This window comes from Nelumbo lutea, chromosome 7 (genome assembly GCF_056320005.1).
Source record: "Nelumbo lutea isolate HS-2025 chromosome 7, American lotus-T2T, whole genome shotgun sequence".
Taxonomy (NCBI): Eukaryota; Viridiplantae; Streptophyta; class Magnoliopsida; order Proteales; family Nelumbonaceae; genus Nelumbo; species Nelumbo lutea.
Genome location: NC_142690.1, coordinates 4,774,930 through 4,802,366, shown reverse-complemented (window position 1 = coordinate 4,802,366; position 27,437 = coordinate 4,774,930). Strand labels below are relative to the sequence as shown.

The window sequence follows — 27,437 nt, the reverse complement described above, 5'->3', positions numbered from 1 at the left end:
ATCAAGAACATATTTGCGTTGAGATATGAAAATACCGTCCTTAGACCGAGCAACTTCAATGCCCAAGAAATACCGAAGGTCTCCCAAGTCTTTGATTTCAAATTCAGAATTGAGAAATCCTTTTAGTTTCCTGGCCTCTTCAATGTCATTACCCGTGACCACAATATCATCAACATAAACAATCAAGAAGGTGACCAGAGTGTTATTTCTCTTCAAGAACAATGTATGATCAGATTGTGTTTGAATGTAGCCAAAGGAGACAAGAGCAGCCCGGAGTCTCTCAAACCAAGCCCGAGGAGATTGTTTGAGACCATAAATGGATTTGTGTAGTTTACATACCTTGCCTTTCATTTCTTTCTCATACACCCCTAGAGGTAGAGACATATAGACTTCTTCATGCAGATATCCATTCAAGAAAGCATTTTTAACATCAAACTGGTGTAGGGGCCAGTCAAAGGTAGCTGCTAGAGAAAGCAAGACCCTAACTGAAGTCATCTTAGTTACAGGAGCAAAGGTCTCAAGATAGTCAATGCCATACATTTGGGTGTAACCCTTGGCAACCAACCTAGCCTTATACCTCTCAATCGAGCCATCATAGTGATATTTAATGGTAAACACCCATTTACACCCCACTGGTTCCTTCCCTTCCGGCAAGTCCACAATAACCCAGGTATGGTTCTTATATAATGCTTCAAGTTCAGTCATCATAGCATTCCTCCATTAAGGTTGAGATAATGCTTCTGGTATAGACCTGGGTATCACATGTGAAGAAACAGAAGCAAGAAATGAGTAGTAAGAAGGAGAGAGAAGGTTGTAAGATAAATGTTTGGAGATGCAATGGGCTGTACACTTCCGCTTGCCCATGCGAAGAGAAATAGGAACGTCAAGGTCAGGGACAGTCGAAGGTGGGCCGATAGAGGGTTGACCTGTTTCCTCAGGAACTATGGGAGTGGCAAGATGCTCTTTGAAGGAGCGGAAACAACCTGCATATGTCTAAATCTCCGCCTTTGGTAACACCTTTGGAGATTAGGAGCAAAAGCAAGAGGAGGATCAGGGGTGGGTCCAGTGGCAGAGGTGGACACCCCATGATCAGACTCACAAGGGATGGGAAGAGGAACAGCTGGAGACATAGCAAAGGGTTCATCAGATGTCTCCCCCTCAGGAGGAATACTAAAGAAAGGAGTCAACTCTACAAAAGTGACATCTCGAGATACAAAGCGGGTGCCACGAATTGGATCAAAGCAACAATAACCCTTTTGTGTAGAGGCATATCCCAGAAACACACACTTATGAGCCTTAGGTTCAAATTTATGCCTTTGGTGACTATGAATATGCACATAACAAGTACTCCCAAATACACGGAGAGGGAGAGAAAAGAGATCCTCATCCAGGAAGAGAAGACTAAAGGGGGTTTTAAAGCCAAGGACCTTGGAGGGCATACGGTTGATTAGGTAGGTAGCAGTATGAACAGCATCTCCCCAAAACCTTACAGGAACATGGGATGCGAATAAAAGGGATCTGGCAACCTCAACCACATGTCTGTTCTTTCTTTCAGCCACTCGTTTTGTTGTGGAGTGTAGGAACAAGAACTTTGATGAATAACCCCAAAAGTTTCAAGATAGGTGGAGAAGGTTTTCTCAAAATACTCCTTAGCATTGTTAGAGCAGAATATTTTGATACGAGTATTAAACTAGGTGAGGATGAGTTCATGAAAATTTTTCACAATATTAGGTACTTCATCCCGGGATTTCATGAGATAAATCCAAATATAACGAGAACAATCATCAATAAAAAGGATAAAATACCGGTAGCCCCCCATGGATGGCATGTGATAAGGCCCCCACACATCAGAGTGAACAATATGGAAAGGAGAAAGAGATCTTTTATTACTGATTGAATAGGAATGTCTACAATGCTTTGCTAACTCACATGACTCACAATGAAGACTAGATAAAGGCACTCCTTTAAACATATCTGGGAACAGATGACTTAAAGCAGATAAAGACAAATGACCAAACCGAAAATGACATAACAAAATTTTGTTAACAAACTCTGACACAACTGACTCTAAAGCAACTCCATGAGGTGGTCCCAAGGCTTGATTTGGTGTGTCCAGCAGGTATATTCCGTTCGCCTCAAGGCCACTCCCAATCGTCCTTTGAGACTACAGGTCTTGAAAAACACAATGAGTGGGAAAGAAGGTTATGCTGCAATTCATGGACTTTGTTAAGCTACTAACAGATAAAAGGTTTGTGTTAAGCTTAGGAACATGGAGAACAGAAGATAAGAATAGGGTGTCAGAGGTCTTTATATCTCCTTTACCAGAGATGGGGGCAAGTGACCCATCGGCAAGGGATATTTTCTCTTTCCCAGAGAGGAGATGATATGAACAAAAAAGGTTAGATAGGTTGGTCATATGGTCTGATGCACCGGAATCTATAACCCAAGGGAGTTTATGATAAACTGAAATTGAAGCATGATTTATTGAGGCATATGTACCTGAGTGAGCAAAAGCCAATGAAGAGGATGTACTATTGGAAGGGTGAGCTGAAGAAACTGTAGCTTCCAGGTGATTTAGGAGCTTCCCATACTTCTCAAAGTCTAACTTCATTGCAGCCAACTGCTCAATGGTTGATGTATTCTCACTCTCCTTCCTTCCCCCTTCAGGTACTGTAGCAACATTAGCAGTCTTGAGTTTTCCCCCTTGACTGCCCTTCTTAGGATTGTTCTTAAACCTCTCAAGAAGTAGTCCAGGGTGAAGTTTCCAGCAGGTGTCCTTGGTATGTCGTGGTTTCTTGCAATATTCACACACTTGCTCCCCCTTTTCAGTAGGCCCCTTAGATTTCATTCCCGCATGTGCAAGGTGTTTTGTAGGTGGACTCTGCAATTGAACTTGTCGTCTACTTTCCTCACTACTTATCATGGCATATGTCTGTGATAGAGTAACCTCATCTCTGGCCAAAATATTATGTATGATAATATCAAACTCAGGGTTGAGTCCATTGAGAAACTCGAACACCCTATTTCTCTCCACCAGCTTTATGTACATTTCAGCATCCTTTTTACTCTCCCATACCACAATTTCCATAACATCAATTTCCTGCCATAGGGATTTCAGTATAGAGTAGTAGATTGCTACACTCTTCTCCCCCTCTCTCAGGTTCTTCACATCACTTTTCAATTTGTACGCTCGGGTTACATTCAGTTTCAGTGAATAAGTCTCAGTTACACTGTTCCATATCTCCTTAGCAGAAGACATCCAGAGATAGTGTTGGCTTATATGAGGTTGCATAGAGTTAACTAACCATCCTATAATGGTATAGTTCTCTTGCATCCATCTCTCAAATTCAGGATCTGTCTCTTCGGGTTTCACCTTACTGCCTGTGAGATACCTGAGTTTTCCTCTACTACAAACATAAATTTTTATAGACTGTGCTCAGGCAAGATAGTTCGTCCCATCTAGCTTAATCGTGGTAACCCCAGTCAAAACAGAATCTACTGGAGCAGGTCCAGAAACTGGCACCTGCTTGAACTCACTTCCGTATGTCTCCATTAATCAAACGGAAATCAAGGAACTGAGAATTTTGCTATGCAAACTTACTTGAAGTCAAACCAGGAATAGGGTGCTTGAAAAACTAGGGTTTTGCTCCGTCCAACAGATGGGAGGAAGAGAGAAGATGGTGTCACACCAACCAGACTGACCCAAACTCTTCCTAACCTGAACCGCCCTCCTTTAACAGTCACAAGACACCTTTCAAGCACAGAGCACCACACCCAAGCTTCACCTTTCCTGGTAACCTCGAAAATCTCTAGTTGGCTAGGGTTTCGGGCAGCAGCAAAACAGCATCACTTCTTGCAAGATTCGGCCATACACTCTCTTGATTTTAGAGTGTATAGGAACGAAGAAAAAGGAAAAAAGAAGAATTGTACCCGCTATGATACCAAGATGTGAATCAGTCTTCTAATATCAGGTTTAATACTAGTAATTAACAGTGCAAATCAGATCTGAACAATAGTGCAAGAGCTGTGTATGTCGAAGAGAAGAGGTAAGAGAAGTTGAATCATTCACCCTTCTCCTCTAACCCTATTTTATTAATCTCTAAAAATTAATGATGACAAGTATGCCCTTAAGTGGGCGGCCAGCTTGGCAATTACATAAAAAAAATAAACAAGAACAAATAACAGGCCCATTAAGTGTGGCCCATCAACATAAAATAAAAGATAAAAATAAAGGACATCACACAAGCAGCTGTTAGGGCCCATTCGGCCTAGTCTCTTTACAACATTTATCATAGAAATTGTTGGCTTCAACATTTGTCCTCACGCCTAGTGAACAGTGATCACATTAAGTTGAATGTTGATGGCTATAGCATTGGAAACTCTAGGATTTCAGGTATTCGCAGATCATTTAGGAGCCATGGGCCCATGAAGGAAATGTGCTGCTGGTACTTAAGGATGGTTAATTGGCTACTTGTTGAGGTATGAGAACTTAGTGGGGGAAGGGGTTTGCAAAACATCACTGGGCCTTGGCAGCTTCTTGGACCATATTAAGGAAGCAATATCATTGGTTGCTAGGCTAGACTATTCTTTTCTTTTTTTTTTTTTTATGAATAACTGATCTTTCTTAAAAGCAATGAAGGAACTAGGCTGGGCAGCCACCGAGACTAAAATCAAATTTTCACATAGACTCTACATCTAATGGGCCCCAAAATAATTGTTCCCTGTTTACTCCTTGCTTTGCTAAAGTATCAGCAAAGCCATTGGCTTATCTATACACCCACAAAGCAGTAATTTGATTGCCTTGTCAGTCTCTTGGTTCCTTTTTTATAATTCTTGTCAGTCTCTTGATTGCCCTCAAGATTTATTGGTATTGCCAATGTTCTTGCCCCTGTTCCCTTAGACAGTTCACCACCACCCTCAAATCACCTTTTGCCTCTATACTGCAGAATTTTGAGAGATTGCCAACTTGATTGCATGCAATCAAGTTGAACAGATCTTTCCCTCTTCTTCCTTCTTATTTTTCTTGTTATACAAGAAAATTCTTCAACTGGTTTTCTTCTTATATACATACTAGCGGAGTTACCCGTGCTCAGCACGGGTCAGCACGGGCTTGTATATAATTGGTTGCTAAGAATTTTGCACTTGGTAGCCATGCCTCCCATAATGGCACCACCCCTCATCTATCAACTTAAGTCCATGCTGACCTTACTGTGTCCTAATTAAGTGTTTGCTAATGTCCAGAAGAATCTGCAGCCAAATGGTAGTGTCTTCTGCTTCTCTTTATAGACTGTATCCCCTATGGCCTATGGTGAAACTTAGCTTGATATATAGGATGAGTGTTTGACTGTGTGGATGATGGAGCATGGATATGCATTCCAATTCCAGACACCCGATCTCCATAGATGAGGGATGGTGCCAACTGCCAAGTAAATCAAAATCAAAGAGCTTTTAGTTTGTTAATGAATCGCGTATAAACAAATTAAAAAGACATGATAATTAAGTGGCACCTGCAAAAGGCTAATCAGTTTTGATGGTTGGAACAAGGTCTAGTGATACTCACGCTGCAAGCTCATTTGCCATCTCTCAGACCTCCAACATGTAACCTGACCGACGATAACATACACTGCCGAGAAGATGTCAGCGGCGGGAAAGCAGCCTTGTTGTTTGGAGGCCTCTATCTGGTGGCTCTAGGAGTTGGTGGAATAAAAGGGTCACTGCCAGCACACGGAGCTGAGCAATTCGATGAGACCACCCCACAGGGAAGAAAGCAGAGGTCTACCTTCTTCAACTACTTTGTGTCCTGCCTCTCCTGTGGTGCACTGATTGCAGTCACATTGGTGGTTTGGGTCGAAGACAACAAAGGGTGCAAATGGGGACTTGGTATCTCCACTATGACCATATTTTTGTCCATCCCCATCTTCCTCGCTGGATCAACTACTTACAGGAACTAAACCACCAGAAGTCCACTTACAACCATATCCAAGGTATGAATTCAAACGCCTGCTAGTCCAAAATCAAGAAACTGTTTAGCTACCAGTGCACATACCCCACCTCTGCTTGTAGTAGGCCATGCATACAGCACGTATTCTTGTATTGTCGTTGTATCAAAATCAAACATAATTTCGTCGAACAGGTTGTGGTGGCAGCAAATTGCAACAACACATGCCTTAGTAAGAGCCCAAGTAATGCTGTTGCAAGCATGGCCACAATCCCTTCCAACCTGGCCCAGAGCAGTTTGAAAGTAGAAGACGGCAAGTCCAAAGAAAAGGCTGAGGTTCAAACACCAACCCAAGGCCTCATTTTCCTTAATAGAGCTGTTTTGAACAAGCCTGCTCACCCAGCACTAGAATGTACTACGGTGGAAGTAGAAGAGGTCAAGATTGTTCTGAAAATCCTCCCAACCTTCGCTTGCACCATCGTGCTAAACTGTTGCCTTGCCCAACTCTCGACTTTCTCTGTTCAACAAGCAGCAACAATAAACACAAAACTAAATTCCCTAAAGATCCCTCCAGCCTCCCTCCATGTCTTCCCTGTTCTCTTCATCATGATCCTTGCACCAGTCTACAACCATCTCATCATCCCATTTGCTAGGAAAGTGACCAAAACAGAGATGGAGATATCTCATCTGCAACGGATCGGTATTGGGCTGGTTCTGTCCATTGTCGCCATGGCAGTAGCAGCTATGGTGGAGATAAAGCAGAAGACCGAAACTGGATTGCTCAACTCAAACAAACCATTACCTATCACTTTCTTTTGGGTGGCACTGCAGTACTTGTTCCTTGGGTTGGCTAACCTTTTCACCTTGGCTGGTTTTCTCGAATTCTTCTTCACGGAGGGGCCAGCAGTAATTTATGCTATGAATTTTCCTTTAGGTATTGATTCAAAGTATTATTGATTATCACCAATGTCTCCACTACACTTGAATGGGGCAGGTTGTCGCAAGGTCAGGGAAAGATGTGATTCAAACCAATAAAATTAGCAGAATATTTCAGATTAAAGCAAAAGAAAGGAAGAAGAAGAAGACAGCAAGAAGAAGAAGGAAGATTGGAGAAGAAAAGAGAAAAAAAAGGAGTTCGACGATCTCCTCTTTCCCCCACTAATATTTTAATAAACTTACTTAAGTTACATAATTTACAAATTGCCCTTAAGTAGGCGTCCACATCAGCACTATACTTGGAAAACATAAACTAGAGCTAAAGGCCCATAAAGAAAAGGCCCAATAAGAAAACATAACAAGGAAGAAAAGAACTAATAAGAAAGACACTAATGGGCTAGGGCCCATTCGGCCCAGTCTCTCTACACTCCCCCTCGAGCTAAGCATAGATATCCATCATGCCCAGCTTGCTTATATAGTGAACCAGCTTTCCTTTAGGAACACCTTTTGTCAAAACATCAGCCAATTGTTCTTCAGAAGCAACAAATGGTAGACAGACTTCTCCCGAGGCAACTCTCTCTCATATAAAATGCCTGTCAACATCAATGTGCTTAGTTCTGTCATGTTGAACAGGATTATGTGCAATGTTGATGGCAGCCTGGTTGTCACAATATAACATCATTGGCTTCTTACAGTCTATACCCAATTCATCTAAAAGTGATGTCAACCACAAAAGTTCAAAAACTCCACATGTCATTGCCCTGTACTCCGCTTCAGCTAAGGATCTTGCCACGACAAACTTCTTCTTATTCCTCGATGATACAATGTTCCCTGCTACCATAGCACAGTAACCTGAAGTGGACCTCCTATCCAAGGTTCAAAGTATTGATACGCTACTACGTATCGGCAGTATTGTATTGGTACTTAGAAACACACGAAACACTATTTTTTAGTTTTTTTTTTCAAATCTTGGTTTTTGGGAAGCTAAAAATAGCTTTTTTATTAAAAAAAGGTGGGTTCCCGAAACACCTATAACAAGTGTTTCGAGGGTGTATCTTTTTCAAAAGATACGATACGATATGCCAGATACGGGGCGTATCGTATCAATACTTTAAACCATGCTCCTATCATCAATACATCCAGCCCAGTCAAACTCAGTGTATGCTTCCAGCTTCATGTGTCCATGCTTAGCAAACAAGATACCTTTCCCTGGAGTCCCTTTCAGATAGCACAGAACTCTCTCAACAGCTGCTAAATGTGTATCTCTGGGAGAATGCATAAACTAGCTGATTACACTAACTGGCTGCTAAATGTGTATCTCATGCAAAGGTATAATAACTTCCCAACCAATCTATGGAACACTCCCTTATCAGGCAACAATTCACCTTCAATAGCTAACAACTTATGATTTAGGTCTATAGGAGTAAAAGCAGGTCGAGCCCCCAGTTTGCTAGTCTCTGCAAGGAGATCAAGAACATACTCCTGCTGAGAAATGAAGATACCATCCTTAGATCTAGCAACTTCAATTCCCAAGAAATATTTGAGTTCTCCCAAGTCTTTAATTTCAAACTCAGTGTTAAGAAAGCTTTTGAGATGAACTTACTAAGTATCATTACCATTACCACAATATCATCAACATAGACAATCAAAAGGGTCTGTGAAAATTTGAGAGAAAAAATGAATTGATTGTATTATCTTGGAAAGAGCATATACACAACTTTATATAGAATTACAGAGCTAATTTATAGGGTGATAAAAAAGGAAACTAACTTTTCCTAAAAAACTAATTTCTATATCAGTGGGATTCTCCAATTAGTATCCCATGATTCTAGGATATCCCATGATTCTAGAAAATTAAGTTTCCTAAACTGATGGACCTAAAATTATGAAGAATCAATCAGAGAGTCAATCTTCTACTTTCCAACACTCCCCCTCAAGCTGGTGAGTATGCATCTTTCATTCCCAGCTTGGAGATAAGTCCTTGGAATGCCACACTACAAAGCCCTTTTGTCAACACATCTGCCAGTTGACCATTCGTTGAGACGTATGGAGTGCAAATTAATCCGCTATCCAACTTTTCCTTTATGAAATGCCTATCTATCTCAATGTGCTTTGTCCAATCATGTTGGACGGGATTGTGAGCAATGTTAATAGCTGACTTGTTGTCACAGAATAATCTCATTGGACCTTCCCATCTGATCTTTAGGTCTTCCAAAATTATCTTGAGCCATAGTAATTCACATACTCCCTGAGCCATTGCCCTGAATTCTGCCTCCGCACTTGATCTAACTACCACATTCTACTTCTTACTCCTCCATATCACAAGATTTCCTCCAAGGAACGTACAGTAACCTGTAGTGGACCGCCTATCCATGGGAGAGCCTGCATAATCTGCATCGGTGTATGCCTCTAGGGTTAATCCAGTGTTTCTTTTAAACAAGATTCCTTTGCCAGGATTAGCCTTTAGGTAATGTAGTATCCTATAGACTGCCTATAGGTGAACCTCTTTCGGGTTGTGCATAAACTGGCTACCCACGCTCACGGCATATGCTATGTATGGCCTTGTGTGGACAAGATATATAAGTTTTCCTACTAATCTTTAGTACATTTCCCTATTCACGGCTAGATCTTCATTTGCTTCTCCCAATTTGTGATTTGGCTCAATCGGTGTAGAGGATGGCTTGCATGCTAACTTTCCTGTCTCTCTTAAAAGATCTGTTACATATTTCTGTTGTGAGAAAAAGATGCCTTCTCTGGAATGAGCTACTTCAATCCCTAAAAAATACTTCGATCTCCCAAGTTCTTTTATTTCGAATTCTCTGACTAGGCATCTTCTCAAGGCTTCCTTCTCCTTTTCATCATTTCCTGTCACAATTATGTAATCGACATATACCAGAAGAGTCGTGACTCCCCCTGCATCCGAATGCTTTATATAAAGTGTATGATCTCCCTGACTTTGTTTGTATCCGATGGCAAGCATAACTCTAGTAAATCTTCCAAACCACACCCTAGGTGATTGCTTGAGACCATATAGTGCTTTCTTCAACCTGCAAATTTTATTTCCTTTTAGATTTCCTTTGAAGCCCGGAGGAATACCCATGTATATCTCCTCCTCTAAATTACCGTGAAGAAAAGCATTCTTTACATCAAATTGCTCCAAGTACCAGTTGAAGTTAGCTGCTAGTGACAACAAAATTCTTACTGTATTCATCTTAGCCACTGGAGCGAATATCTCCTAATAGTCAACACCATAGGTTTGTGTATATCCTTTTGCCACGAGTCTTGCCTTGTATCTTTCTAGAGAGTCGTCCGACTTGTACTTTACTGCGAAAACCAACTTGCAGCCCACGGGTTTCTTTCCTGGTGGTAGGTCAACAATTTCCCATGTTTGATTCTTATCTAGAGCCTGCATCTCTTCTCTCATAGCATCTTTCCATTTCTCATCAGATAATGCCTTAGATAAAGTATTAGGAATATGAATGGTGTTTAGACTAACTAGGAAACTCCTGTGATGGTGAGAATTTTTTAAAGGACACAAAATTTGCTAAGGGATATAAGGGATGTTTAGTGCATTCTCTTGTGCCTTTCCTAAGGGCAATAGGAAGATCTTGGTCAGATGCTAATTCAGAAGAAATTTCTGGAACTGTATTTACCTCATTCTCAGGATTAGGAGTTGAATCTTGAACCTGCACAAGATTAGGATTCTGGTTTCTTCTTCTTGAATATACCTGCAATCTCATAGAGTCACAAAGTTCATCATTCTCTGCCATGGGTCTGGTATGAATGGGTGAAGAAGTTGGTTTGGTTTGAGGTGGATCGATAGGTGCAGATACGGATTGAACTGGTATAGATGCTGAGTTTGGGTGTTGAGAAACTGTAGGTAGACCAAGCGGGAACAATTCTCTATCCTTATCTTCAATGAATGACAAAGACTCCCCGTGAAGATAAGGTTGAGTGAAATATGGTGTTTTTTCTTCAAAAGTGACATCAATAGAGATAAAGAATTTTTTAGTAGGTGGGTGGTAACACTTATAACCCTTTTGGGTGGACGAATAACCCACAAAAATACACTTGATGGTTCTTGGATCTAACTTCCCTCTATTATGGGTATGAACATGGACAAAAGCAGTGCATCCAAAGATTCTTGGGGTGAGATTATTTGTTGTACGTAGATCGGGATAAAACTGAGAAAGTGTTTCCATTGGTGTTTTAAATCCCAACACCCTTGAAGATAATCGTTTTATAATGTATGCAGTTGTAAGCACAGCTTCCCCCCAATAGGTTTTTGGAACATGCTGGTGGAAAAGTAAGGCTCGGGTTGCAGCTAGTAGATGACCATTCTTCCTTTCTGCTACTCCGTTTTGTTGTGGAGTATTAATGCAGGAGTATTCGTGGATAATCCCTTCTTTTTGAAAATACGGGGATAAAGTTTGGTTGAAATAATCTTGTGCATTATCCGATCTAAATCTTTTGATTCTGACCCCAAACTGATTTTGGATCATGTTATGGAAATTTGGGAGTACACTACTTACATCTGATTTAGATTTAAGAAGAAAGATCCAAGAGACCCTAGTGCAATCGCCAATAAAAGAGACGAACCATCGTGAGCCAGACACATTTGGAACTATGGAGGGTCCCCATATATCACTATGGATCAAAAAGAATGGGACTGAACTTCTCTTGTTACTGATTGGAAAGGGCACACGCTTGTGTTTTGCAAATTCACACACATCACAATGAAAATATTCAACACTCAATCCTTTAAACAAGGAGGGAAACATAGTTTTCAGAATTCCAAAAGATGGATGTCCTAGTCTAAAGTGATGAAGCCAAATGGTGTCTTTGTTGGATGATGAAAGGAATGACAGAGATAACTTATCCTGGACAATATTTGATTTGCACGATTCTTCAAGATAGTAGAGTCCATTCTTCTCCTTAGCAAGTACAATCCTCTTCCCCGAATCATGGTCCTGAAATATACAGTAAGAAGGATAGAAAAGCACATTACAATTCATGTCATGGGTGAGTTTTTGGATGGATATCAGGTTAGTGGACAATTTTGGAACATGAAGGACACTTTTTAGTGTAAGTGATGGATTAATATGGATATCCCCAAGGCCAGCTACGGTAGTAAGGGAACCATCTGCAATGGCTATTTTTCGATTGCTTGGGCAGGGGGTATAAGTGCTAAAATCTTCTCCCCTTGCCAGAGATGGGAGCAAGAGACCCATCAGCAAGAGAAATCTTCTCTCTACCCGAAAGGTTGGGTATGCTAGTCATATGGTCTGATGCACCAGAGTCTATGATCCAAGGAATTCTACGATTACCTAAGGTTGTAGCATGATTTGCAGAAGCATGAATACCTGAATGGGAAAAAGTGGATGTAGAGGGGGTGCCAAAGGAGGAAGATGCAATAGTAAACTCCAAGTGGTTTATCAACTTCCCATACCTCTCAAATTCTGCCTTCACTGCCGCCATTTGTTCCACAGCAGATTTTTCTTCGCATTCAAATACTATAGCAACATTTGCATTCTTGGGCTTTCCAAACTAACCACCCTTCTTAAAGTTGTTGTTGTTCCAAAACCTCTCAGGAAGATCTAGATGAAGCTTCCAACAAGAATCCTTAGTATGTTTCGGCTTCTTGTAGTATTCACATATCACCTCCTTTTTTTTCATTTAGCCCCTTTGGTTTTACTCCAACATGTGCAAAATGTTTTGGAGGAGGTAAGGTCTGTAGCTGTACTTGTCGCCGGCACTCTTCACTACTCACCATAGAGTATGCCTAAGCAAGTGACACTTCATCCTTAGCCAGGATATTCTGCCTTGTAGTATCAAATTCAAGATTGAGTCCAGTAAGGAACTCAAACACCCTGTTTCTTTCCACAAATTTCCTGAAAGTTTTTGCATCTTTGGTGCTTTCCCATGCAAATGCTTCCATAACATCTATCTCCTGCCATAGTGACTTCAACATCGAATAATAGACGGCCACACTCTTCTCCCCTTGTTTTAAATTTTTCACATCATTCTTCAGTTTGTAGGCCCTTACAAAATTTAATTTCTGAGTATGTCTCTATCACACTATCCTAAATCTCCTTGGCTGAAGCCATCCACATATAGTGTTGACTTATGTGAGGCTGCATAGAATTTACCAATCACCCAATAACTATGTAGTTATCCTACATCCATTTCTCATATGTAGGATCATTCTCATCCGGCATCACCTTACTACCTGTTAGAAACCCTAGTTTACCTCTACTACAGACATGGATCTTAATAGATTGTGCCCAAGCAAGGTAATTTGTTCTGTCAAGTTTAATTGTAGTCACTCCTATCAGAATGGAATCTACAGGACCAACCTCTGACACCAGGATCTGCTTTGCCTCACTTTCAGATTGCTCCATCAACCAAACGAAAATCAAAAAACAATGTTTTCAACCTTAATAGACCTAACTAAGGTCAGTCAAGCACTCAAAAGTCCCAAAACTAGGGTTTCACCGTACCTGGCCTCCGAGGAGAAAAAGAAAAGTGGTAGACGCTCAAACCAAAGCTATCCAAACCACTTCCAACTGCATCCACCCACTTTTGGAGATAAAAAGGAACCCTCCAAGCCTTGAGCGCCACACTCAAACAGCCTCTAAAACCCGTAACTAGAAATTCTCTAGTCGGCTAGGGTTTTGGGAAAAAAATCTACAGTCCCACTTTCTTGGCAATCTTCGGCCAGAGTTTGACTCTCCAAACCATCTACCAACTAAGCAAACAAGATCTCTGAATAATCAGCAATTTATCTCTCCATACACCTTTCGATTAGAAAAAAAAAAAGTGTATGGGAAAAAAAGAAAAAAGGGAAAAACGGAAGGGAGACCCACTCTGATACCAAGATGTGATTCAAACCAATAAAATTAGCAGAATATTTCAGATTAAAGCAAAAGAGAGGAGAAGAAGACAGCAAGAAGAAGAAGGAAGATTGGAGAAGAAAGGAGAAAGAAATGAAGAGTTCGATAATCTCCTCTTTCCCCCACTAATCTTTTAATAAACTTACTTAAGTTAAATAATTTACAAGATTGCCCTTAAGTAGGCGTCCACATGAGCACTATACTTAGAAAACATAAACTAGAGCTAAAGGCCCAATAAGAAAACATAACAAGAAAGAACTACTAAGAAAGACACTAATGGGCTAGGGTCCATTCGGCCCAATCTCTCTATAGGGAAGATGAGCAGTGGTCGCAAGATGGATGGGCGGGAGAATGGAAAGAACAAAAAAGAAAAAAACGGAGTGGAACCAGAGGTGAGAATGACTTTGGTGCTGCCGCTTTGCGTTCTATTGAGGAAGAAGACGAACAATGTATCAGTAATTTCCGGCGAAGAAAAGATGCCTGCATTGGTGGGATGGGCAGAGAGGTTTTGTTCGGATGTTGTTTGCATGAGAACGGCGGAGGAGGTAGCCATGGACGAGAGCCAGAGAAGACAACTCACCAGGAAAGATAGGCGAAGGAGGTAGCCATGGACAAGAGCCGGAGAAGACAACTCACCAGGAAGAGATGTCATGTGAAGAAATATTTCACGTGTGGATACCTTATCCTGCTATAAGAGATTTTCGCACGAGAAGAAAGAATTCAATACGAATACCTTATCATGCGGGAAGAGAAGGCCACGTCGTCTTGACGGAGGCCCTTCTAGCCTTAGTATATATAATAGATTGATATTTGCATATTACTTATCAGAATTTCTCTACTATTTTTGCTTTACCCTGACATCTAAACTTTGACCTAATATTTGTTTTTTGTGTGAATCAAGTTGTGAAACAATGCATCACCTTCTTTGATCACCTATCCTTTTGTATCTAGTATTTAAGAATTAAGACTTTTTTTTTGTTTGGTTGCAAGTAAACTCCTCCATAAATCATTGGAAGTTTGTGGTATATTTGGGATAAGGTGAATGCTAGAATATTCGAAGAGAAATCTAACAATAGAGCTACCATCAATGAAACATCACTCTAAAAGTGGCTTATTGGGTGAAATCTTAAACGGTTTTCAAAGATTTTCAGTCAATGACATCCTTAATGAATTCTTCCTTGAGAAGGATGATAGCATCTCTACAATGGATTCCTCCTCCCTCTAACTTCACCAAACTTTGATGGATGAAGTCTTCAAACCCAAGAATCTGTATTTAAGACTTCACCAAAATTATCCAAAAAATAGTAATCTCGGGAATAGAAGGCATCTTTAGAGACTGTAAAGGTAACAAATTAGGTGTATTTTCTGGATCCATTGGTAATTGAAATACAAACCAGGCAGTGAAGGGATGGGAGATCCATCATATGGATGGCCGAACCCTGCAGGAAGGTTGGGCAAATTTTCAAACATTTCTTTACTCCCATCCGAGAATCGTATTCCCAATTTAGAAAACTACATTTTCAAGGTTCGTTCTTGTAACCAAACTAGACCAAATCTGAAACCAAGATTAGGGAGAGGTATACCTGATACGGAATCCACGCAAAATGCTCCTCCCAACGCAGGTGTTCACGCCCAAAGAATGTACCAAATCCTCCCTCCACTGAAGATGACGTAGCTTAGGATGAGGTAGGATTAGCAGGTATTTCTTCACCAAGAACTTCTAATTCTTTAGCAAAAATCGAATGGGGTAGTGAGCACAGGTTCAGAATTGTTTCTTCTAGCAAGAAACAATATCAAGATCTAATCTTGATCAATTCCAATAAATGGAGACCGAACAGGGTAGGGCAACAAGAGTATGGAGAGAAAGAATTGAAGGCAAAAACAGTCAAACAGTGTTGTCTTCTATGTGTACCTTTTCAGATCCGCCCTGCTCTATATATAGCCTTAAAGAGATAATCTCCTAATCTAAATAGGAGTTTCTTGATCCAAATCTTTATTTGGATTTGAACTCTTTAAGTGATAAGGACCCCTTATCTTATTTGTAGATCAAGATCAGCTATTCCTAATCAAATTAGAAGTTCTCTGATCCAAATCTCTATTTGGATCTGGACTCTTTAAGTGGATAAGAGTTATCCTCTTTTCCTTATCTGTTGATCCATACTCAGATTCGCCCCTATTTAATTAATCCAATTAACCCAGTTCGAAATGGGCTTTAGGCCCATTAAGCTTTAATGCTCACTTCCTTTTTAATGCTGGCTAGCTTGGCTCTCTTTGTATGGCATGGGACCCTATCATTGATTTATACATCAGCCACATGGGTTCAGCCTAGCTTTAGTTACAAGTCCTAGCCGGATTCACTATAGGACACAATGAACCCCTAAGTGCATCACCATGGGCTTTTAATGGGCCCAACATTTATACTAAATGGTCATTGGGTCCAGTCATCTTATGAAGGCCCAAGGACTGTGGGCAAATGCAAGATTAGCCCATCGGGTATAACCCTCAATGGTCTTACACTTAACCTCTCAACCCTTAATGATCAAACACTGCCCAACAAGAGAGGACATCTCCCCCGGCTGCAAGGTACAGTGTTGCACTCTCTACTCACATGGATCCCGAGAATTAAAACTTTTTGCAAACAATTTGAAACTATAATATATAAGTATATTTTTATATAAATATATTTTGCAAAACCAAATTTCAAACACATTTGAAATCCACTGCCGGTAGTTTAGGTTTCCATTAGAGAGAGTGCATTTCCCCGATCGATCACTTTGTCCAATAAAGAGGTTGATCCTGTCACTATGATCACCCACTCAGATGAATTCTCGGACTGTCCCAACAAACCCAGGTTTTGACCCCCTCTAAGGATTTCAATTATTGGCATATCAAAAATAACCCAATCCGGCACCTAGTGTAATACCATAATCGAGTCTAGGGGTCAGGTGTAACATTTTAGTTTTGCTCATCCATCTCCAAGGTCTAGGGCAATCATTGGAATTTGGTTCAGGTCAAGTTTTCAAGAATACCCACACTACATGTACCTCAAGTCTCACCCTGGTATCTGAGACAAGCCACCCCAACCAACTTAGTGACACATCAATGTCAGCCTTGGCAGGATAAATCTCCCCAAATCTATCCAACGGCTGTGAAGATTCTAAACTAACACGAATCTCATATGTGTCCAATTTAAAGGTATTACACAGAAACACATCACAATAACATGAATCAAATATGTACTTTATTCATTTACAATAAATGTCATAATGTACATCATGTTGATTGTAGCTAAGGACATACACTGTCTAACAGGCAGAAGGGGCTAAGATCGGAAAAATATATATAAATCTCTCAAACTTGGTGGTGGAAAGGGACACATGCTTGATCATGGGGTGGCTCACCAGAAGATGGACAGGCTTGTGGAAGTACAAACATGTTCTCAGGGAGATAGAGGAGCTAGATAGAGAATTAAATACATATTATATATGGACATTGAGATCCATAAACTCTTTGACTGATGAACCAGCAAAACATTAGAGCAACTAGAAACCAACTATATTGGGGTTTAATTCCCCAAGGTGGGGATTTATAAAAGATGGGGGCTAGCAAAGGCTAGCCCAATCTTGTGATGCTGGGCACTTAACTGTGTATCCCATCCTTTAACTGACTAATAAATCCATTGTTTGTTGAAAAAAGTTCTTGTCTCCTAGCCCAGGCTTTATCCTCTTAAAACACTACAGAAATTCTGTAATTAAACGAATAACTGAAAATCTGAAACATGTCAATCATGTGGCTTTCGTCCAATTGAGACATCCTACCACTTGGGGACACACCTTCTATTTCACCTGGAACTTTTGGAAGATCAATGCTCTTAGACAGGTTGCTGCAAAAATAAACAAATACATCAAATTTCTACAATCACATTAATTTAACAACTGCAACTGATCAAAAGATTTCCTGAAATAGCTTCCAAGAACCATCCATTTCTTTTTATTTATTTATTTAGTTAGTTAGTTATTTAACACTTTTGATCTGGGAATTGAGAATATATATATAAAAACCTGAGACAGTCAAGCAGAAGAACCATCATTTTGAGGTTCTGGTTATGATGTTTGAGCACTGCAATAAGTGCATCACTAGCAGATGATTGTACAGCTTTATTCGGTGAATAAACAAGGTGAACTAATTTGGGCAGAACAAAAGGAGGATCTGCAAAAAGAAATGAGTGGAATGTCAGTCAAAGAAAAACACTATTTTACAAGACTTCTACAGGTGTCAAACAATACTAAAAACTCTCTCTCTCTCTCTCTCTCTCTCTCTCTCTCTCTCTCTTTTCTCTCTCTCTCTATATATATATATATATATATATATATATATGCACACACACACACACTCCAAGTTTTTGTCCTCTAACCGGCGGAGAGGTGGACATCATGAATTTTATTAATAACACATGTAAGAGAGTATTGTTAAACAGTATCATAACAGCAAGCCTTTCCTCCCTTCTCTTTCTTTTTAATGTTCTGTCAAATTTCTCTGATTATAGCTAGAAATCAAAACTAGAAGATCCATGCTGTGAAGACTAACCAATCTTTGGAAACAAATTAGATGCTTGTACACGAAGGGTAAGCTCTTTATCTTCAAGGCACTCCAGCAAGTGGTTTGCTATATCTTGCCTGCATATTCATGGGCACAGAAGATTCATATACAAGCACTAGGGAAAATATATCAAAAGTACAGAACAGGAGGGACCTAAGTGTGCACAAAAACATATACCACATTGAGTGAGAAAGCAAGTTCACTGAATCCAATGATATATGGATAAGCTCCGAAACTACATTCATAGCATTTTGTCTTTGAGAGAGATTTCCAGAAACAAGACGCTTTAAAACTTCTTGAACACACCAGCCATCTCCACTTTTGGCAAACCTTTTTGCATAAGTCAAGTTTGAACTCCAAATATAAAACATTTGAGACATGAAATTGGTGCACAAATGGAAACCAATGAAAAAATATAAGGATACATTGAACAGCATTCTGCAGTGAGCATAACAACAGCTCTTGTTGGGCTATCCCTCTCATCCAAAAGGTTTAGCAGTAAGGGCATCACTGCTTCCAATTGACGTGTGTCAAAAAGACATCTTCCACTTGAAATTTTCTTAAAAATGGTTTCTTTTAAGATACATACAGCTATCTCTATCACATCTTCATCAATGCATTGAAGCTTCAAGAGAGATGATGTGGTCATTATTAAAAAGCACACTTTTGATACTTGAACTAAAAGAACATAAATCTGCAATTGGATTATTATATAGAAATCTAGCTTCCCACTAGCCTAATGCAAGTAGAAACTTACACAGTAATAGTCAAAATAAACCCTGGCAAAAATAATAGTAGGGAGTAATTGAAGAAAACCATGGAAGAGCAGGCCACATAAAATGATCCTACAAGTCCAAGGACAACAAGCTTCTATATTATTTGGAGGGGTTTGGGGAGAGGGAAACAAAAGAAAACCTTGGAAGAGACTGGCTGTGGTGGAAAAGTATGGGACATGCAATTTTGGGTAGGATCCTAGACCAATTACTCAACATATAACATTACACATTAGCATCTTAAAGGAAATCATTTGTTGAGAGCTCAAATCAGATGAAACGATAGAGATATGAATGCTATAGCTGCAGCTATTTGTCAGGGTAGTTTTTGGCTTCAGAGGCTGTCAGTTTATAACTATTGTTCATATTTTACATCCTTCTACATACAAATCCTTTTTTTAGTATTAATACAATTTGTTACATTTATCTCTTTCAAAAAAAGGCATAAACCCGCAATAATGTAACTATCCACCATTAAAGACATAATACATGCAACTGACGAAAAAAAAGACATAATGCATGCAATTGATCAAAAAAAAGGCATAATACATGCATCAATATACATGTACAGATGCATATAATTCAACTAGACCAGAACATAACTGATCAAATCAGAGTAATATCCAATTAATAAACTGACCAACTTTCCAAATCCAACTTCAACTTGATTAGGTTAGATCAATACTAGAGTCCGGATTAAATGGAATGAATTCTGACCGAGTCAAAATCTCATCCATTTGGGGCCCTTTATGCATGTGATTCTATACTATGCACAAAGAAGGAACTCTAGGACTTTCTTTTTCCATGAAGGCAATGATGAAAGAGGCCTCGACTGACCCACTTAAATTTATAGTAGGCCATTGGATAAGAAGGATTTTTTTGAAAGGTGGTAAATAATTTCATTAGATATCAAGATAAAAAGGAATTATGAGTAGGGAAGGGCTTAACAGCATTATCCTCAACTAGCAGTTGCTAGTTTTGTCTTGGTCAATCCCCTTCAATTAAATTGCTATTGCATTGGGAACCCAGATATCTCATTAATATGAAGGTACCTTTGGAAATAATGTTAGTAAAGTATTAATAGTTTGTTCAGGCCCAATAAGAGAGAAGTTCTGTTAGAATGGAGCCCCAATTATTCGAGGTAGACTGTAGCTGAGTTTCTCATTACTTTGGTTGTCAAGGCATGTAGGCAAGCAATTCTGGGCAAAAAATAGAACCCCTAGTCACCTAGGTGCTAGGGATTGCCTAAGCAATAAAATTTAACTAAGAGAAAACCAAATTCTAGGTTAATTCCATAGTTTTATATACCAAAAACTTTTCTTTGAAGAGTAAAATAAAAAATTTGGATAAAATAAAAAAACAACATACAACCCGAACAGGGGCGTTAAGATTACACCCGAGCCAAATACCGCAACAGGAGATTAAGCCAACAAAAAGAAAACAGGGAACCCCCCCCCCCCTTTTCAAAAGTATGCATATAAATTGAAAGAATATCAACCAAAAACTATGCATATAAATTGAAAGAATAGCAATGCTCTTTGCTATATAACACTGAATTTCATCTCAATGCAAGGCATAGCTTCATACTTAAAAGAAAATAACTAGGGGATAATCATGGGCCCGGATTAGCACCTATGATAAGGGCTATAGGCTGGGAGTTCGGATCTGCTGACCATGTTTACATAACCGCACATCAGGAACATCTCTTGTACTTCATATGATCAATGTTCCCAATGTTCAGCTGTGTGAATGTGGCAAGCTGTTAAGATGTGCCGACTGGGACATCCATCTCTCAAGGTCCTCAAGATGTTGGTTCCATCATTGAGTCAGTTGTCAGTTTTACAATGTGAGTCATGTCAGTTTGGTAAACACCGTCGTGTGTCCTTCAGTCCAAGAGTTGAGAGTTGTATGTTGAGTCCTTTTTCTTTGGTTCACTCAGATGTTCGGGATCCGATCAAAATAGTCTTATAATGGGTACAAGTATTTTGTCTCCTTTATTGATGATTGTTCAAGAATGATATGGATTTACTTAATGAAAGAAAGAAGTGAATTATTTTCCATTTTTCAAAAATTTCATGCTGAAATACGCACAAAATTTGGTGTTCCAATCAAAGTTCTCCGTTCAAATAATGGTCGTGAATACTTTCTTACTGCATTTCAACAGTATTTAGAACAGCATGGCATTATTCATCAAACCTCGTGTGCTTTCACCCCTCAACAAAATGGGGTGGCTGAACGGAAGAATCGTCATCTTCTTGAAATTGCTCGGTCTATGCTTCACCACATGCATGTTCCTAAACGGTTTTGGAGTGATGCTGTACTCACTGCATGTTTTCTCATTAATCGGATGCCCTCTTTTATTCTTCATGGTCGGTCCCCCTTCTCCATCTTGTTTCCTACTTTATCTCCGTTTCCATTAACTCCTCGTGTCTTTGGTTGTGTGTGCTTTGTTCATAATCTGAGTCCTGGAATAGACAAGCTAGATGCACGCTCAATTAAATGTCTTCCTTGGCTACTCTCGGACTCAAAAAATGGTACAAGTGTTACAATCCTATTGCCCGAAAGTGCTATGTCTGCCCTGATGTCACATTTTTTGAGTCTGTCCCCTTCTTCTCCAGTCATGAAGCACCCTTGTCCTCACCCTTACCTCCTCTTCCTCTTCCTGTCAGTGATTCAGTTCCAGAGGCTGTTGTTGGAGTAGACTCATCTCCTCATCCAGTGCAGGTCACCACTCAACGACCACCAATCCAACAACTGTATACACGTCGAACGACACCGGCCCCTCCTCCTACTTCTACCTCATCTGCGGATCCTCTCATGGCTCCTATTGCTGAACCTTCAGATCTTGACCTACCCATTGCCTTACGGAAAGGTAAACGTAGTTCCACACTCCATCCCATTTCCAATTTTGTTTCATTATCTCGTCTTTCTGCATCACATCGCCAGTTTGTTTCACTTTTGCCTTCTATTTCCCTACCTAACAATGTTCAAGAAGCTCTTAGTTCACCTGGATGGCGGCGGGCAATGGAGGAGGAACTTTCTGCTCTTCAACATACTCAAACGTTGGAACTTACAACTCTTCCACTTGGGAAGCATGTTGTGGGCTGTAAATGGGTGTATACTGTGAAATACTTGCCAGATGGTAGTGTGGAGCGTCTGAAGGTCAGACTTGTTGCTAAAGGTTACTCACAGGTGTATGGTGTGGACTATATGGAGACATTCTCACCGGTGGCTAAAATTGGTTCCGTTCGTGTCCTAATTTCCTTGGCAGTTATGTATGATTGGCCTCTCCTTCAACTTGACATAAAGAATGCCTTCCTCCATGGTGATCTAGTGGAGGAGGTATATATGGAGCAACCACTTGGGTTTGTTGCTCAGGGGGAGGGTGGTAAGGTGTGCAGGCTGAAGAAAGCAATTTATGGGTTGAAGCAATCTCCACGTGCTTGGTTTGGGAAGTTCAGCGAAGTGGTGAAGAGTTTTGGAATGAAACAATGCCAGGTTGATCACTCAGTGTTCAGCTATGACTCAGAAGGTGGGAAGATTTTATTAGTGGTCTATGTGGATGATATTGTCATCACTGGTAGTGATAAATTGGGGATTGGCAAACTAAAGGTATTTCTGCAAAATCATTTTCAAAAAAATGACCTTGGAACATTAAAGTATTTCTTGGGAATAGAGGTTGCCAGGTCAAAACAATGTGTGAATCTGTGCCAAAGGAAATATGTCCTTGATCTATTGTAAGAAACAGAACTGTTAGGTGCAAAACCGGTTGAGACCCCTATGGAACCAAATGTTAAGTTGAGCAGTGATACAGGAGAAATAGTTGAAGATCCTGGAAGGTATAGACAACTAGTGGGAAAGCTGAACTATCTGACTATCACGAGACCCGACATCTCCTTTGCAGTCAGTGTGGTGAGCCAATTCATGCAGAACCCTCGTATACCTCACTGGGATGCAGTCCTTAGAATTGTGAGGTATCTGAAAGGTGCTCCAGGCCGTGGGCTATTGTATAAACCAGGAGGAAAACTTGAAGTAGTTGGGTATACAAATGCAGACTGGGCAGGCTCAGTGAGTGACAGAAGATTTACTACAGGCTATTGCACATTTCTGGGAGGAAATCTTGTGACATGGAAGAGTAAAAAGCAGACGGTTGTAGCCAGAAGCAGTGTTGAAGCCGAATATAGGGCCATGGCTCACACTACCTTTGAATTAGTGTGGCTGAGGAATCTCCTACAAGAAATTGGGTTTCAAATGGATAAACCTATGAAATTGTACTGCGACAACCAAGCTGCACTACACATCTCATCCAATCATATCTTTCATGAGAGAACAAGGCACATAGAGGTTGATTGCCACTTTGTGAGAGAGAAGGTTCTTGCCAGAGAGATAAATACAGAACATGTGGGCTCCAATGACCAGCGGGCAGATTTGTTTACAAAAGCTCTAAACTCAGGGAAAGTGAACTATCTATGTAACAAGCTGGGATTATATGACATATATTCTCCAGCTTGAGGGGGAGTGTTAAGATGTGCCGAATAGGGGTAGTTTAGTCTTCTTCTGTTTATTAAGTAACTTGCTTATGTGGCAGTGTTATTAGAGTTACTCTGCCCCACACTTAAGTAAGGTCATTTCTGTCTTTGTAACTATGATTAGAACCTAATATAGATTAAGGGGGTCGACTGAATGGGTAACCCATCAGATTTTCGACAGACCCTTCTTCTTCTTCTCTTCTTCTTCTTCTCTTCTTCTTCTTCTCTTCCTGTTCGGACTACTGTAGCAACAGTCAAAACACAAGCAATGTCCTGTGGTCAGCATATCCAGACTCATAGCCTAGGCCTAAGCCCAAGCCTGGGCCAAGCTTTGGCCCTAAGTCATTAAATATATTATATTTAATTTATAAAATATTCTATATTATACAATGTTTTCAACCTTTTGTTAACTAGAATGGTTGAACTGTTCAATCAGTCAACCGGAAGCCAAAATTGTTCTTTTCAACCCCAAACATGGCAATCCATAAAAAACCATTGACTTGGTCAAAACCCATTCAGCCTAGACAATTAAACCATTGAACAGTTTGGCCCGGCCTTTGGGTGTTCAAATAATTAAATCTAAAATAATCCTTAAAATTCAAAACTTGTCTCCATTAACCATTCTAATGATACAGATAAACCTGAAAGTATTATTTGATTATTAAAATTTAAAATTTGTTAACTCTAAAAAGCCAAGAGAGAGGAGAGAGAGAGAGAGAGAGAGAGAGAGAGTTGAATTTTTCTTTCTCAGCTGTCACTGCTACCACCAACTCCTCCTCCTCTTCTTCTTCTTGTATGTAGGATAGAATATAACCTAATATTCCAATCAAATTGTTCATTGACCCACCACCTGGAAGGAAAATGGGTCAGCCTCTATGTTGAATTTTAAACACTGATATCATATGACATATAATATATATATATAATAAATTATGATTTATATAAATATAAATATTATATTATAATGTCATTTTATAATACTTGTATATATAATAAATCATATAACATAAAATGAAACATACATCTATACTACTACAAAAAGTGCGAATGAGGCCTTGGGTTTCTGGAACTTTTTGACTAAAATACCCCTCTTGAATTTTTTTTAATGAAATTACAAGAGTTCTCTTCCATTGTGAGGGCAGAAAATGTAATTAAATTTTCTATTCAGTACATTCAATTACCTCTCATTAAGTTCCATATTTAAGCCATTAAATCTCATTCTCTCTCTCTCATTGAATCGTACATTAAGGTACTTTTGTTTCTTATCATTAAATTGATAAATTCCACCAATTAAATCCTTACACAACAATCTTAATGGTATAAAAACTTGTATCTTTAAAACAGACCTAAAAAAGAAACCACGTTTTCCATCTAGGTGGTAGGTAAGCAATTCAACCATTTGGATCAAATGGGTTGACCCATGATGCCATAAAAAATGAAAATAGATAAAAATACAAAAATATAAAAAATAAAGAAAGTGCAATTTCTATTGTTATATATTTGTCATATTAAAAAAAGATAAGTATGATAAATAAGAAATATTTTTACCAATGATAGAAATGGAAAGTGCAAATTAAAACATAAGGGGAATGAAACCATTTTCCTACCTAGGCGGTGGGTTAGTGGTTCAACCATTCAGGTCAAATGGGTTAACCCATGATGTCATAGTTAAAAAAATATTTTTTTTTAAATAGAAAAACAATAAAAATATGGAACAATTTTGAGACATTTATAATATTATATTTTAATCATATTAAACAAAAATAAGTGATAAACAAGAATATCTTTTATAATGATGTTAATGAAAAACAAAATTTAAAACCGATCTAAAAATGAAACCATTTTCATTTTGGTATCTAGATAGCGGGTCAACAACCTAATCTTCCAGGTCAAATGGGTCAGTCCATGATGTGATAATCAAATAATAAAATACAAAAAGTTCTAAAAAAATGTAGAACCTTGTAGGAAAATTTGGGCGCATCTCTAATATTATATATTTATCGTACTAAAAAATAAATGAAATAAATAAGAATTATTTTCATTAATGATGAAGTTGGGATAAAAATAATTAGGAAAAAATAACATTAATGTCTAAATCATGAGTTCATGACCACACTAACTAGGTCAAATGGTTCAATTAGTTAGGTCACCATGTTATTAACCAAGTTAATGATTTTTAGCAAGAAAGTGGGTTGGTGGTAAATGGACCTAGAATTCAGATTGGGTGATGGATCGACCAATCTAACCAATTAATTTGACTACAAGATTAAAAAAAAAAAAGTTCTAAAAATATATCAGAATTGTATTTTCCTCCTTGTCAAATAGGCAACCTTTATTACGTCATGAATTAAATGGTAAAATAAAAATATAGAATTTTTTGTAAAATTTATACAAAATTTGAGCATGCTATTAATATTATATATTCTCCATATTAAACAAAAAGAAAAATATATATTGCACATGAATTTGGAAGACTTTTGACCAATCAAAACCTCCCCATGAATTTTAATAAATACTCCCTGATTGGTTACCACTTTTATGATACCGGTTCATTAGTTACAAATTTTTCTCGTATCATGTCTTTTCAATATGATGGTCGAACCATAAACAAAATTATGGTTTTTTTGATAGATAGAAGTTCATTAAAATTCATCATCAGCACGAAAATAAATATCTGTTACAAGCGTCCCAAGGGGAGGTGTGAGGATTCAAACAATCATGAATCAAACCTTACAACTTTTGTAGAAAAGGACCTAGACATAAGATTCAAATCATGAATAATCAATCATATAATAAATTGTAAGAGTTGGCATCGTCCAAAGGTAGCTTGGGCTGCCATAAATCCATAATTGATACAAGAGAAATTGTCAATTATGGCAACTTGGCAGTATGGCAGCTTGGGTTGTGTTAGTGTCGAGTATGTAGGGGTATTTCTATCTTTATACTTGTGATCTGTGATATTATATTAGAACTAGCGCCCCTCACTTAAGTAAGGGCACATGTGTCTTTTCCATTATGTTAGTAATATAAAACATGTCTGGCCAAATGGGAGAGAGAATTTTTCTCACATTCGAATCAAACTTTTCTTCTCTCTCTCTCTCTCTCTCTCTCTCTCTCTCTCTCTCTTTCTTTTTTCTTTCTTCTTCTCTCTTCTTGGCTGTTATCAGACTAACAGAACTCAAGGGTAGGCCAAATCATAATATGGTCAGAGCACAACTAAGCAACTCGGATCTGCCCAGATTTATGTTTTCTACGCACTCAGTCTAGGGTTTTCTCTTGATTTCTCTACCATCGATTGGAGATAAGGGAAAGGGCTGAAAAGGAGTGGTCACCCTCTTCCCTTGGAAGTCTCCATGCCCCCAGTTGTGTTGTTCATGTTCAGTTGTTGTGGTTTCTAAGAAGCCCTCCCCTAATTGATGAAGAGAAGAGGGCTGATTCATGTGGTGCAGTGGGTGTCTTGTGTGGTCTGATTTCTTTTTTGTGTGGTTTGTTTTTCGGGTGATGAGGTAAGAGATTTCTATGCATATTTTTGTTATGAATCAAATAGGAAGTATGTTTTAGATCGTATGGTGGGATTTCATACTGTAGTGTGCTAGGGTTTATGTTGTTATTTAGTGTGATTCAAAGGGGGAGTGGTCCTCATATAGTGTGGTGAGATTTCAGGTAGTCGTGGGGTAGGGTTTGTGGTGTAAAGAGTGCAATCTTCAACAATAACAAGTGCTGAAACCAGTGTGACCAAGTAGTGTGCAGTGTGCCAAATTCAATAATA

The 27,437-nt window shown here is 39.2% G+C and overlaps 1 protein-coding gene and 1 pseudogene across 14 annotated transcripts in view; one reads left to right on the top strand and one right to left on the bottom strand.

The window, feature by feature from the left end:
- Window positions 1-27,437, bottom strand: part of LOC148844759 (ARM repeat superfamily protein) — a 77,556-nt gene that overhangs the window by 22,943 nt on the left and 27,176 nt on the right. For 8 of the 14 annotated variants that reach the window (XM_088955254.1, XM_088955255.1, XM_088955262.1 and 5 more), the window contains 5 exons: window positions 18,792-18,991; window positions 18,544-18,696; window positions 18,355-18,443; window positions 17,829-17,976; window positions 17,586-17,650 (listed from right to left, as the gene is read on the bottom strand). In XM_088955254.1, coding sequence (XP_088811380.1) covers window positions 17,586-17,650; window positions 17,829-17,976; window positions 18,355-18,443; window positions 18,544-18,696; window positions 18,792-18,991 — 655 coding nt within the window. The remainder of the gene's footprint in view (window positions 1-17,585; window positions 17,651-17,828; window positions 17,977-18,354; window positions 18,444-18,543; window positions 18,697-18,791; window positions 18,992-27,437) is intronic. The other 6 variants (XM_088955257.1, XM_088955258.1, XM_088955265.1 and 3 more) reach the window with 1 other exon arrangement.
- On the top strand, window positions 5,535-6,895 carry LOC148844760 (protein NRT1/ PTR FAMILY 4.6 pseudogene; annotated as a pseudogene).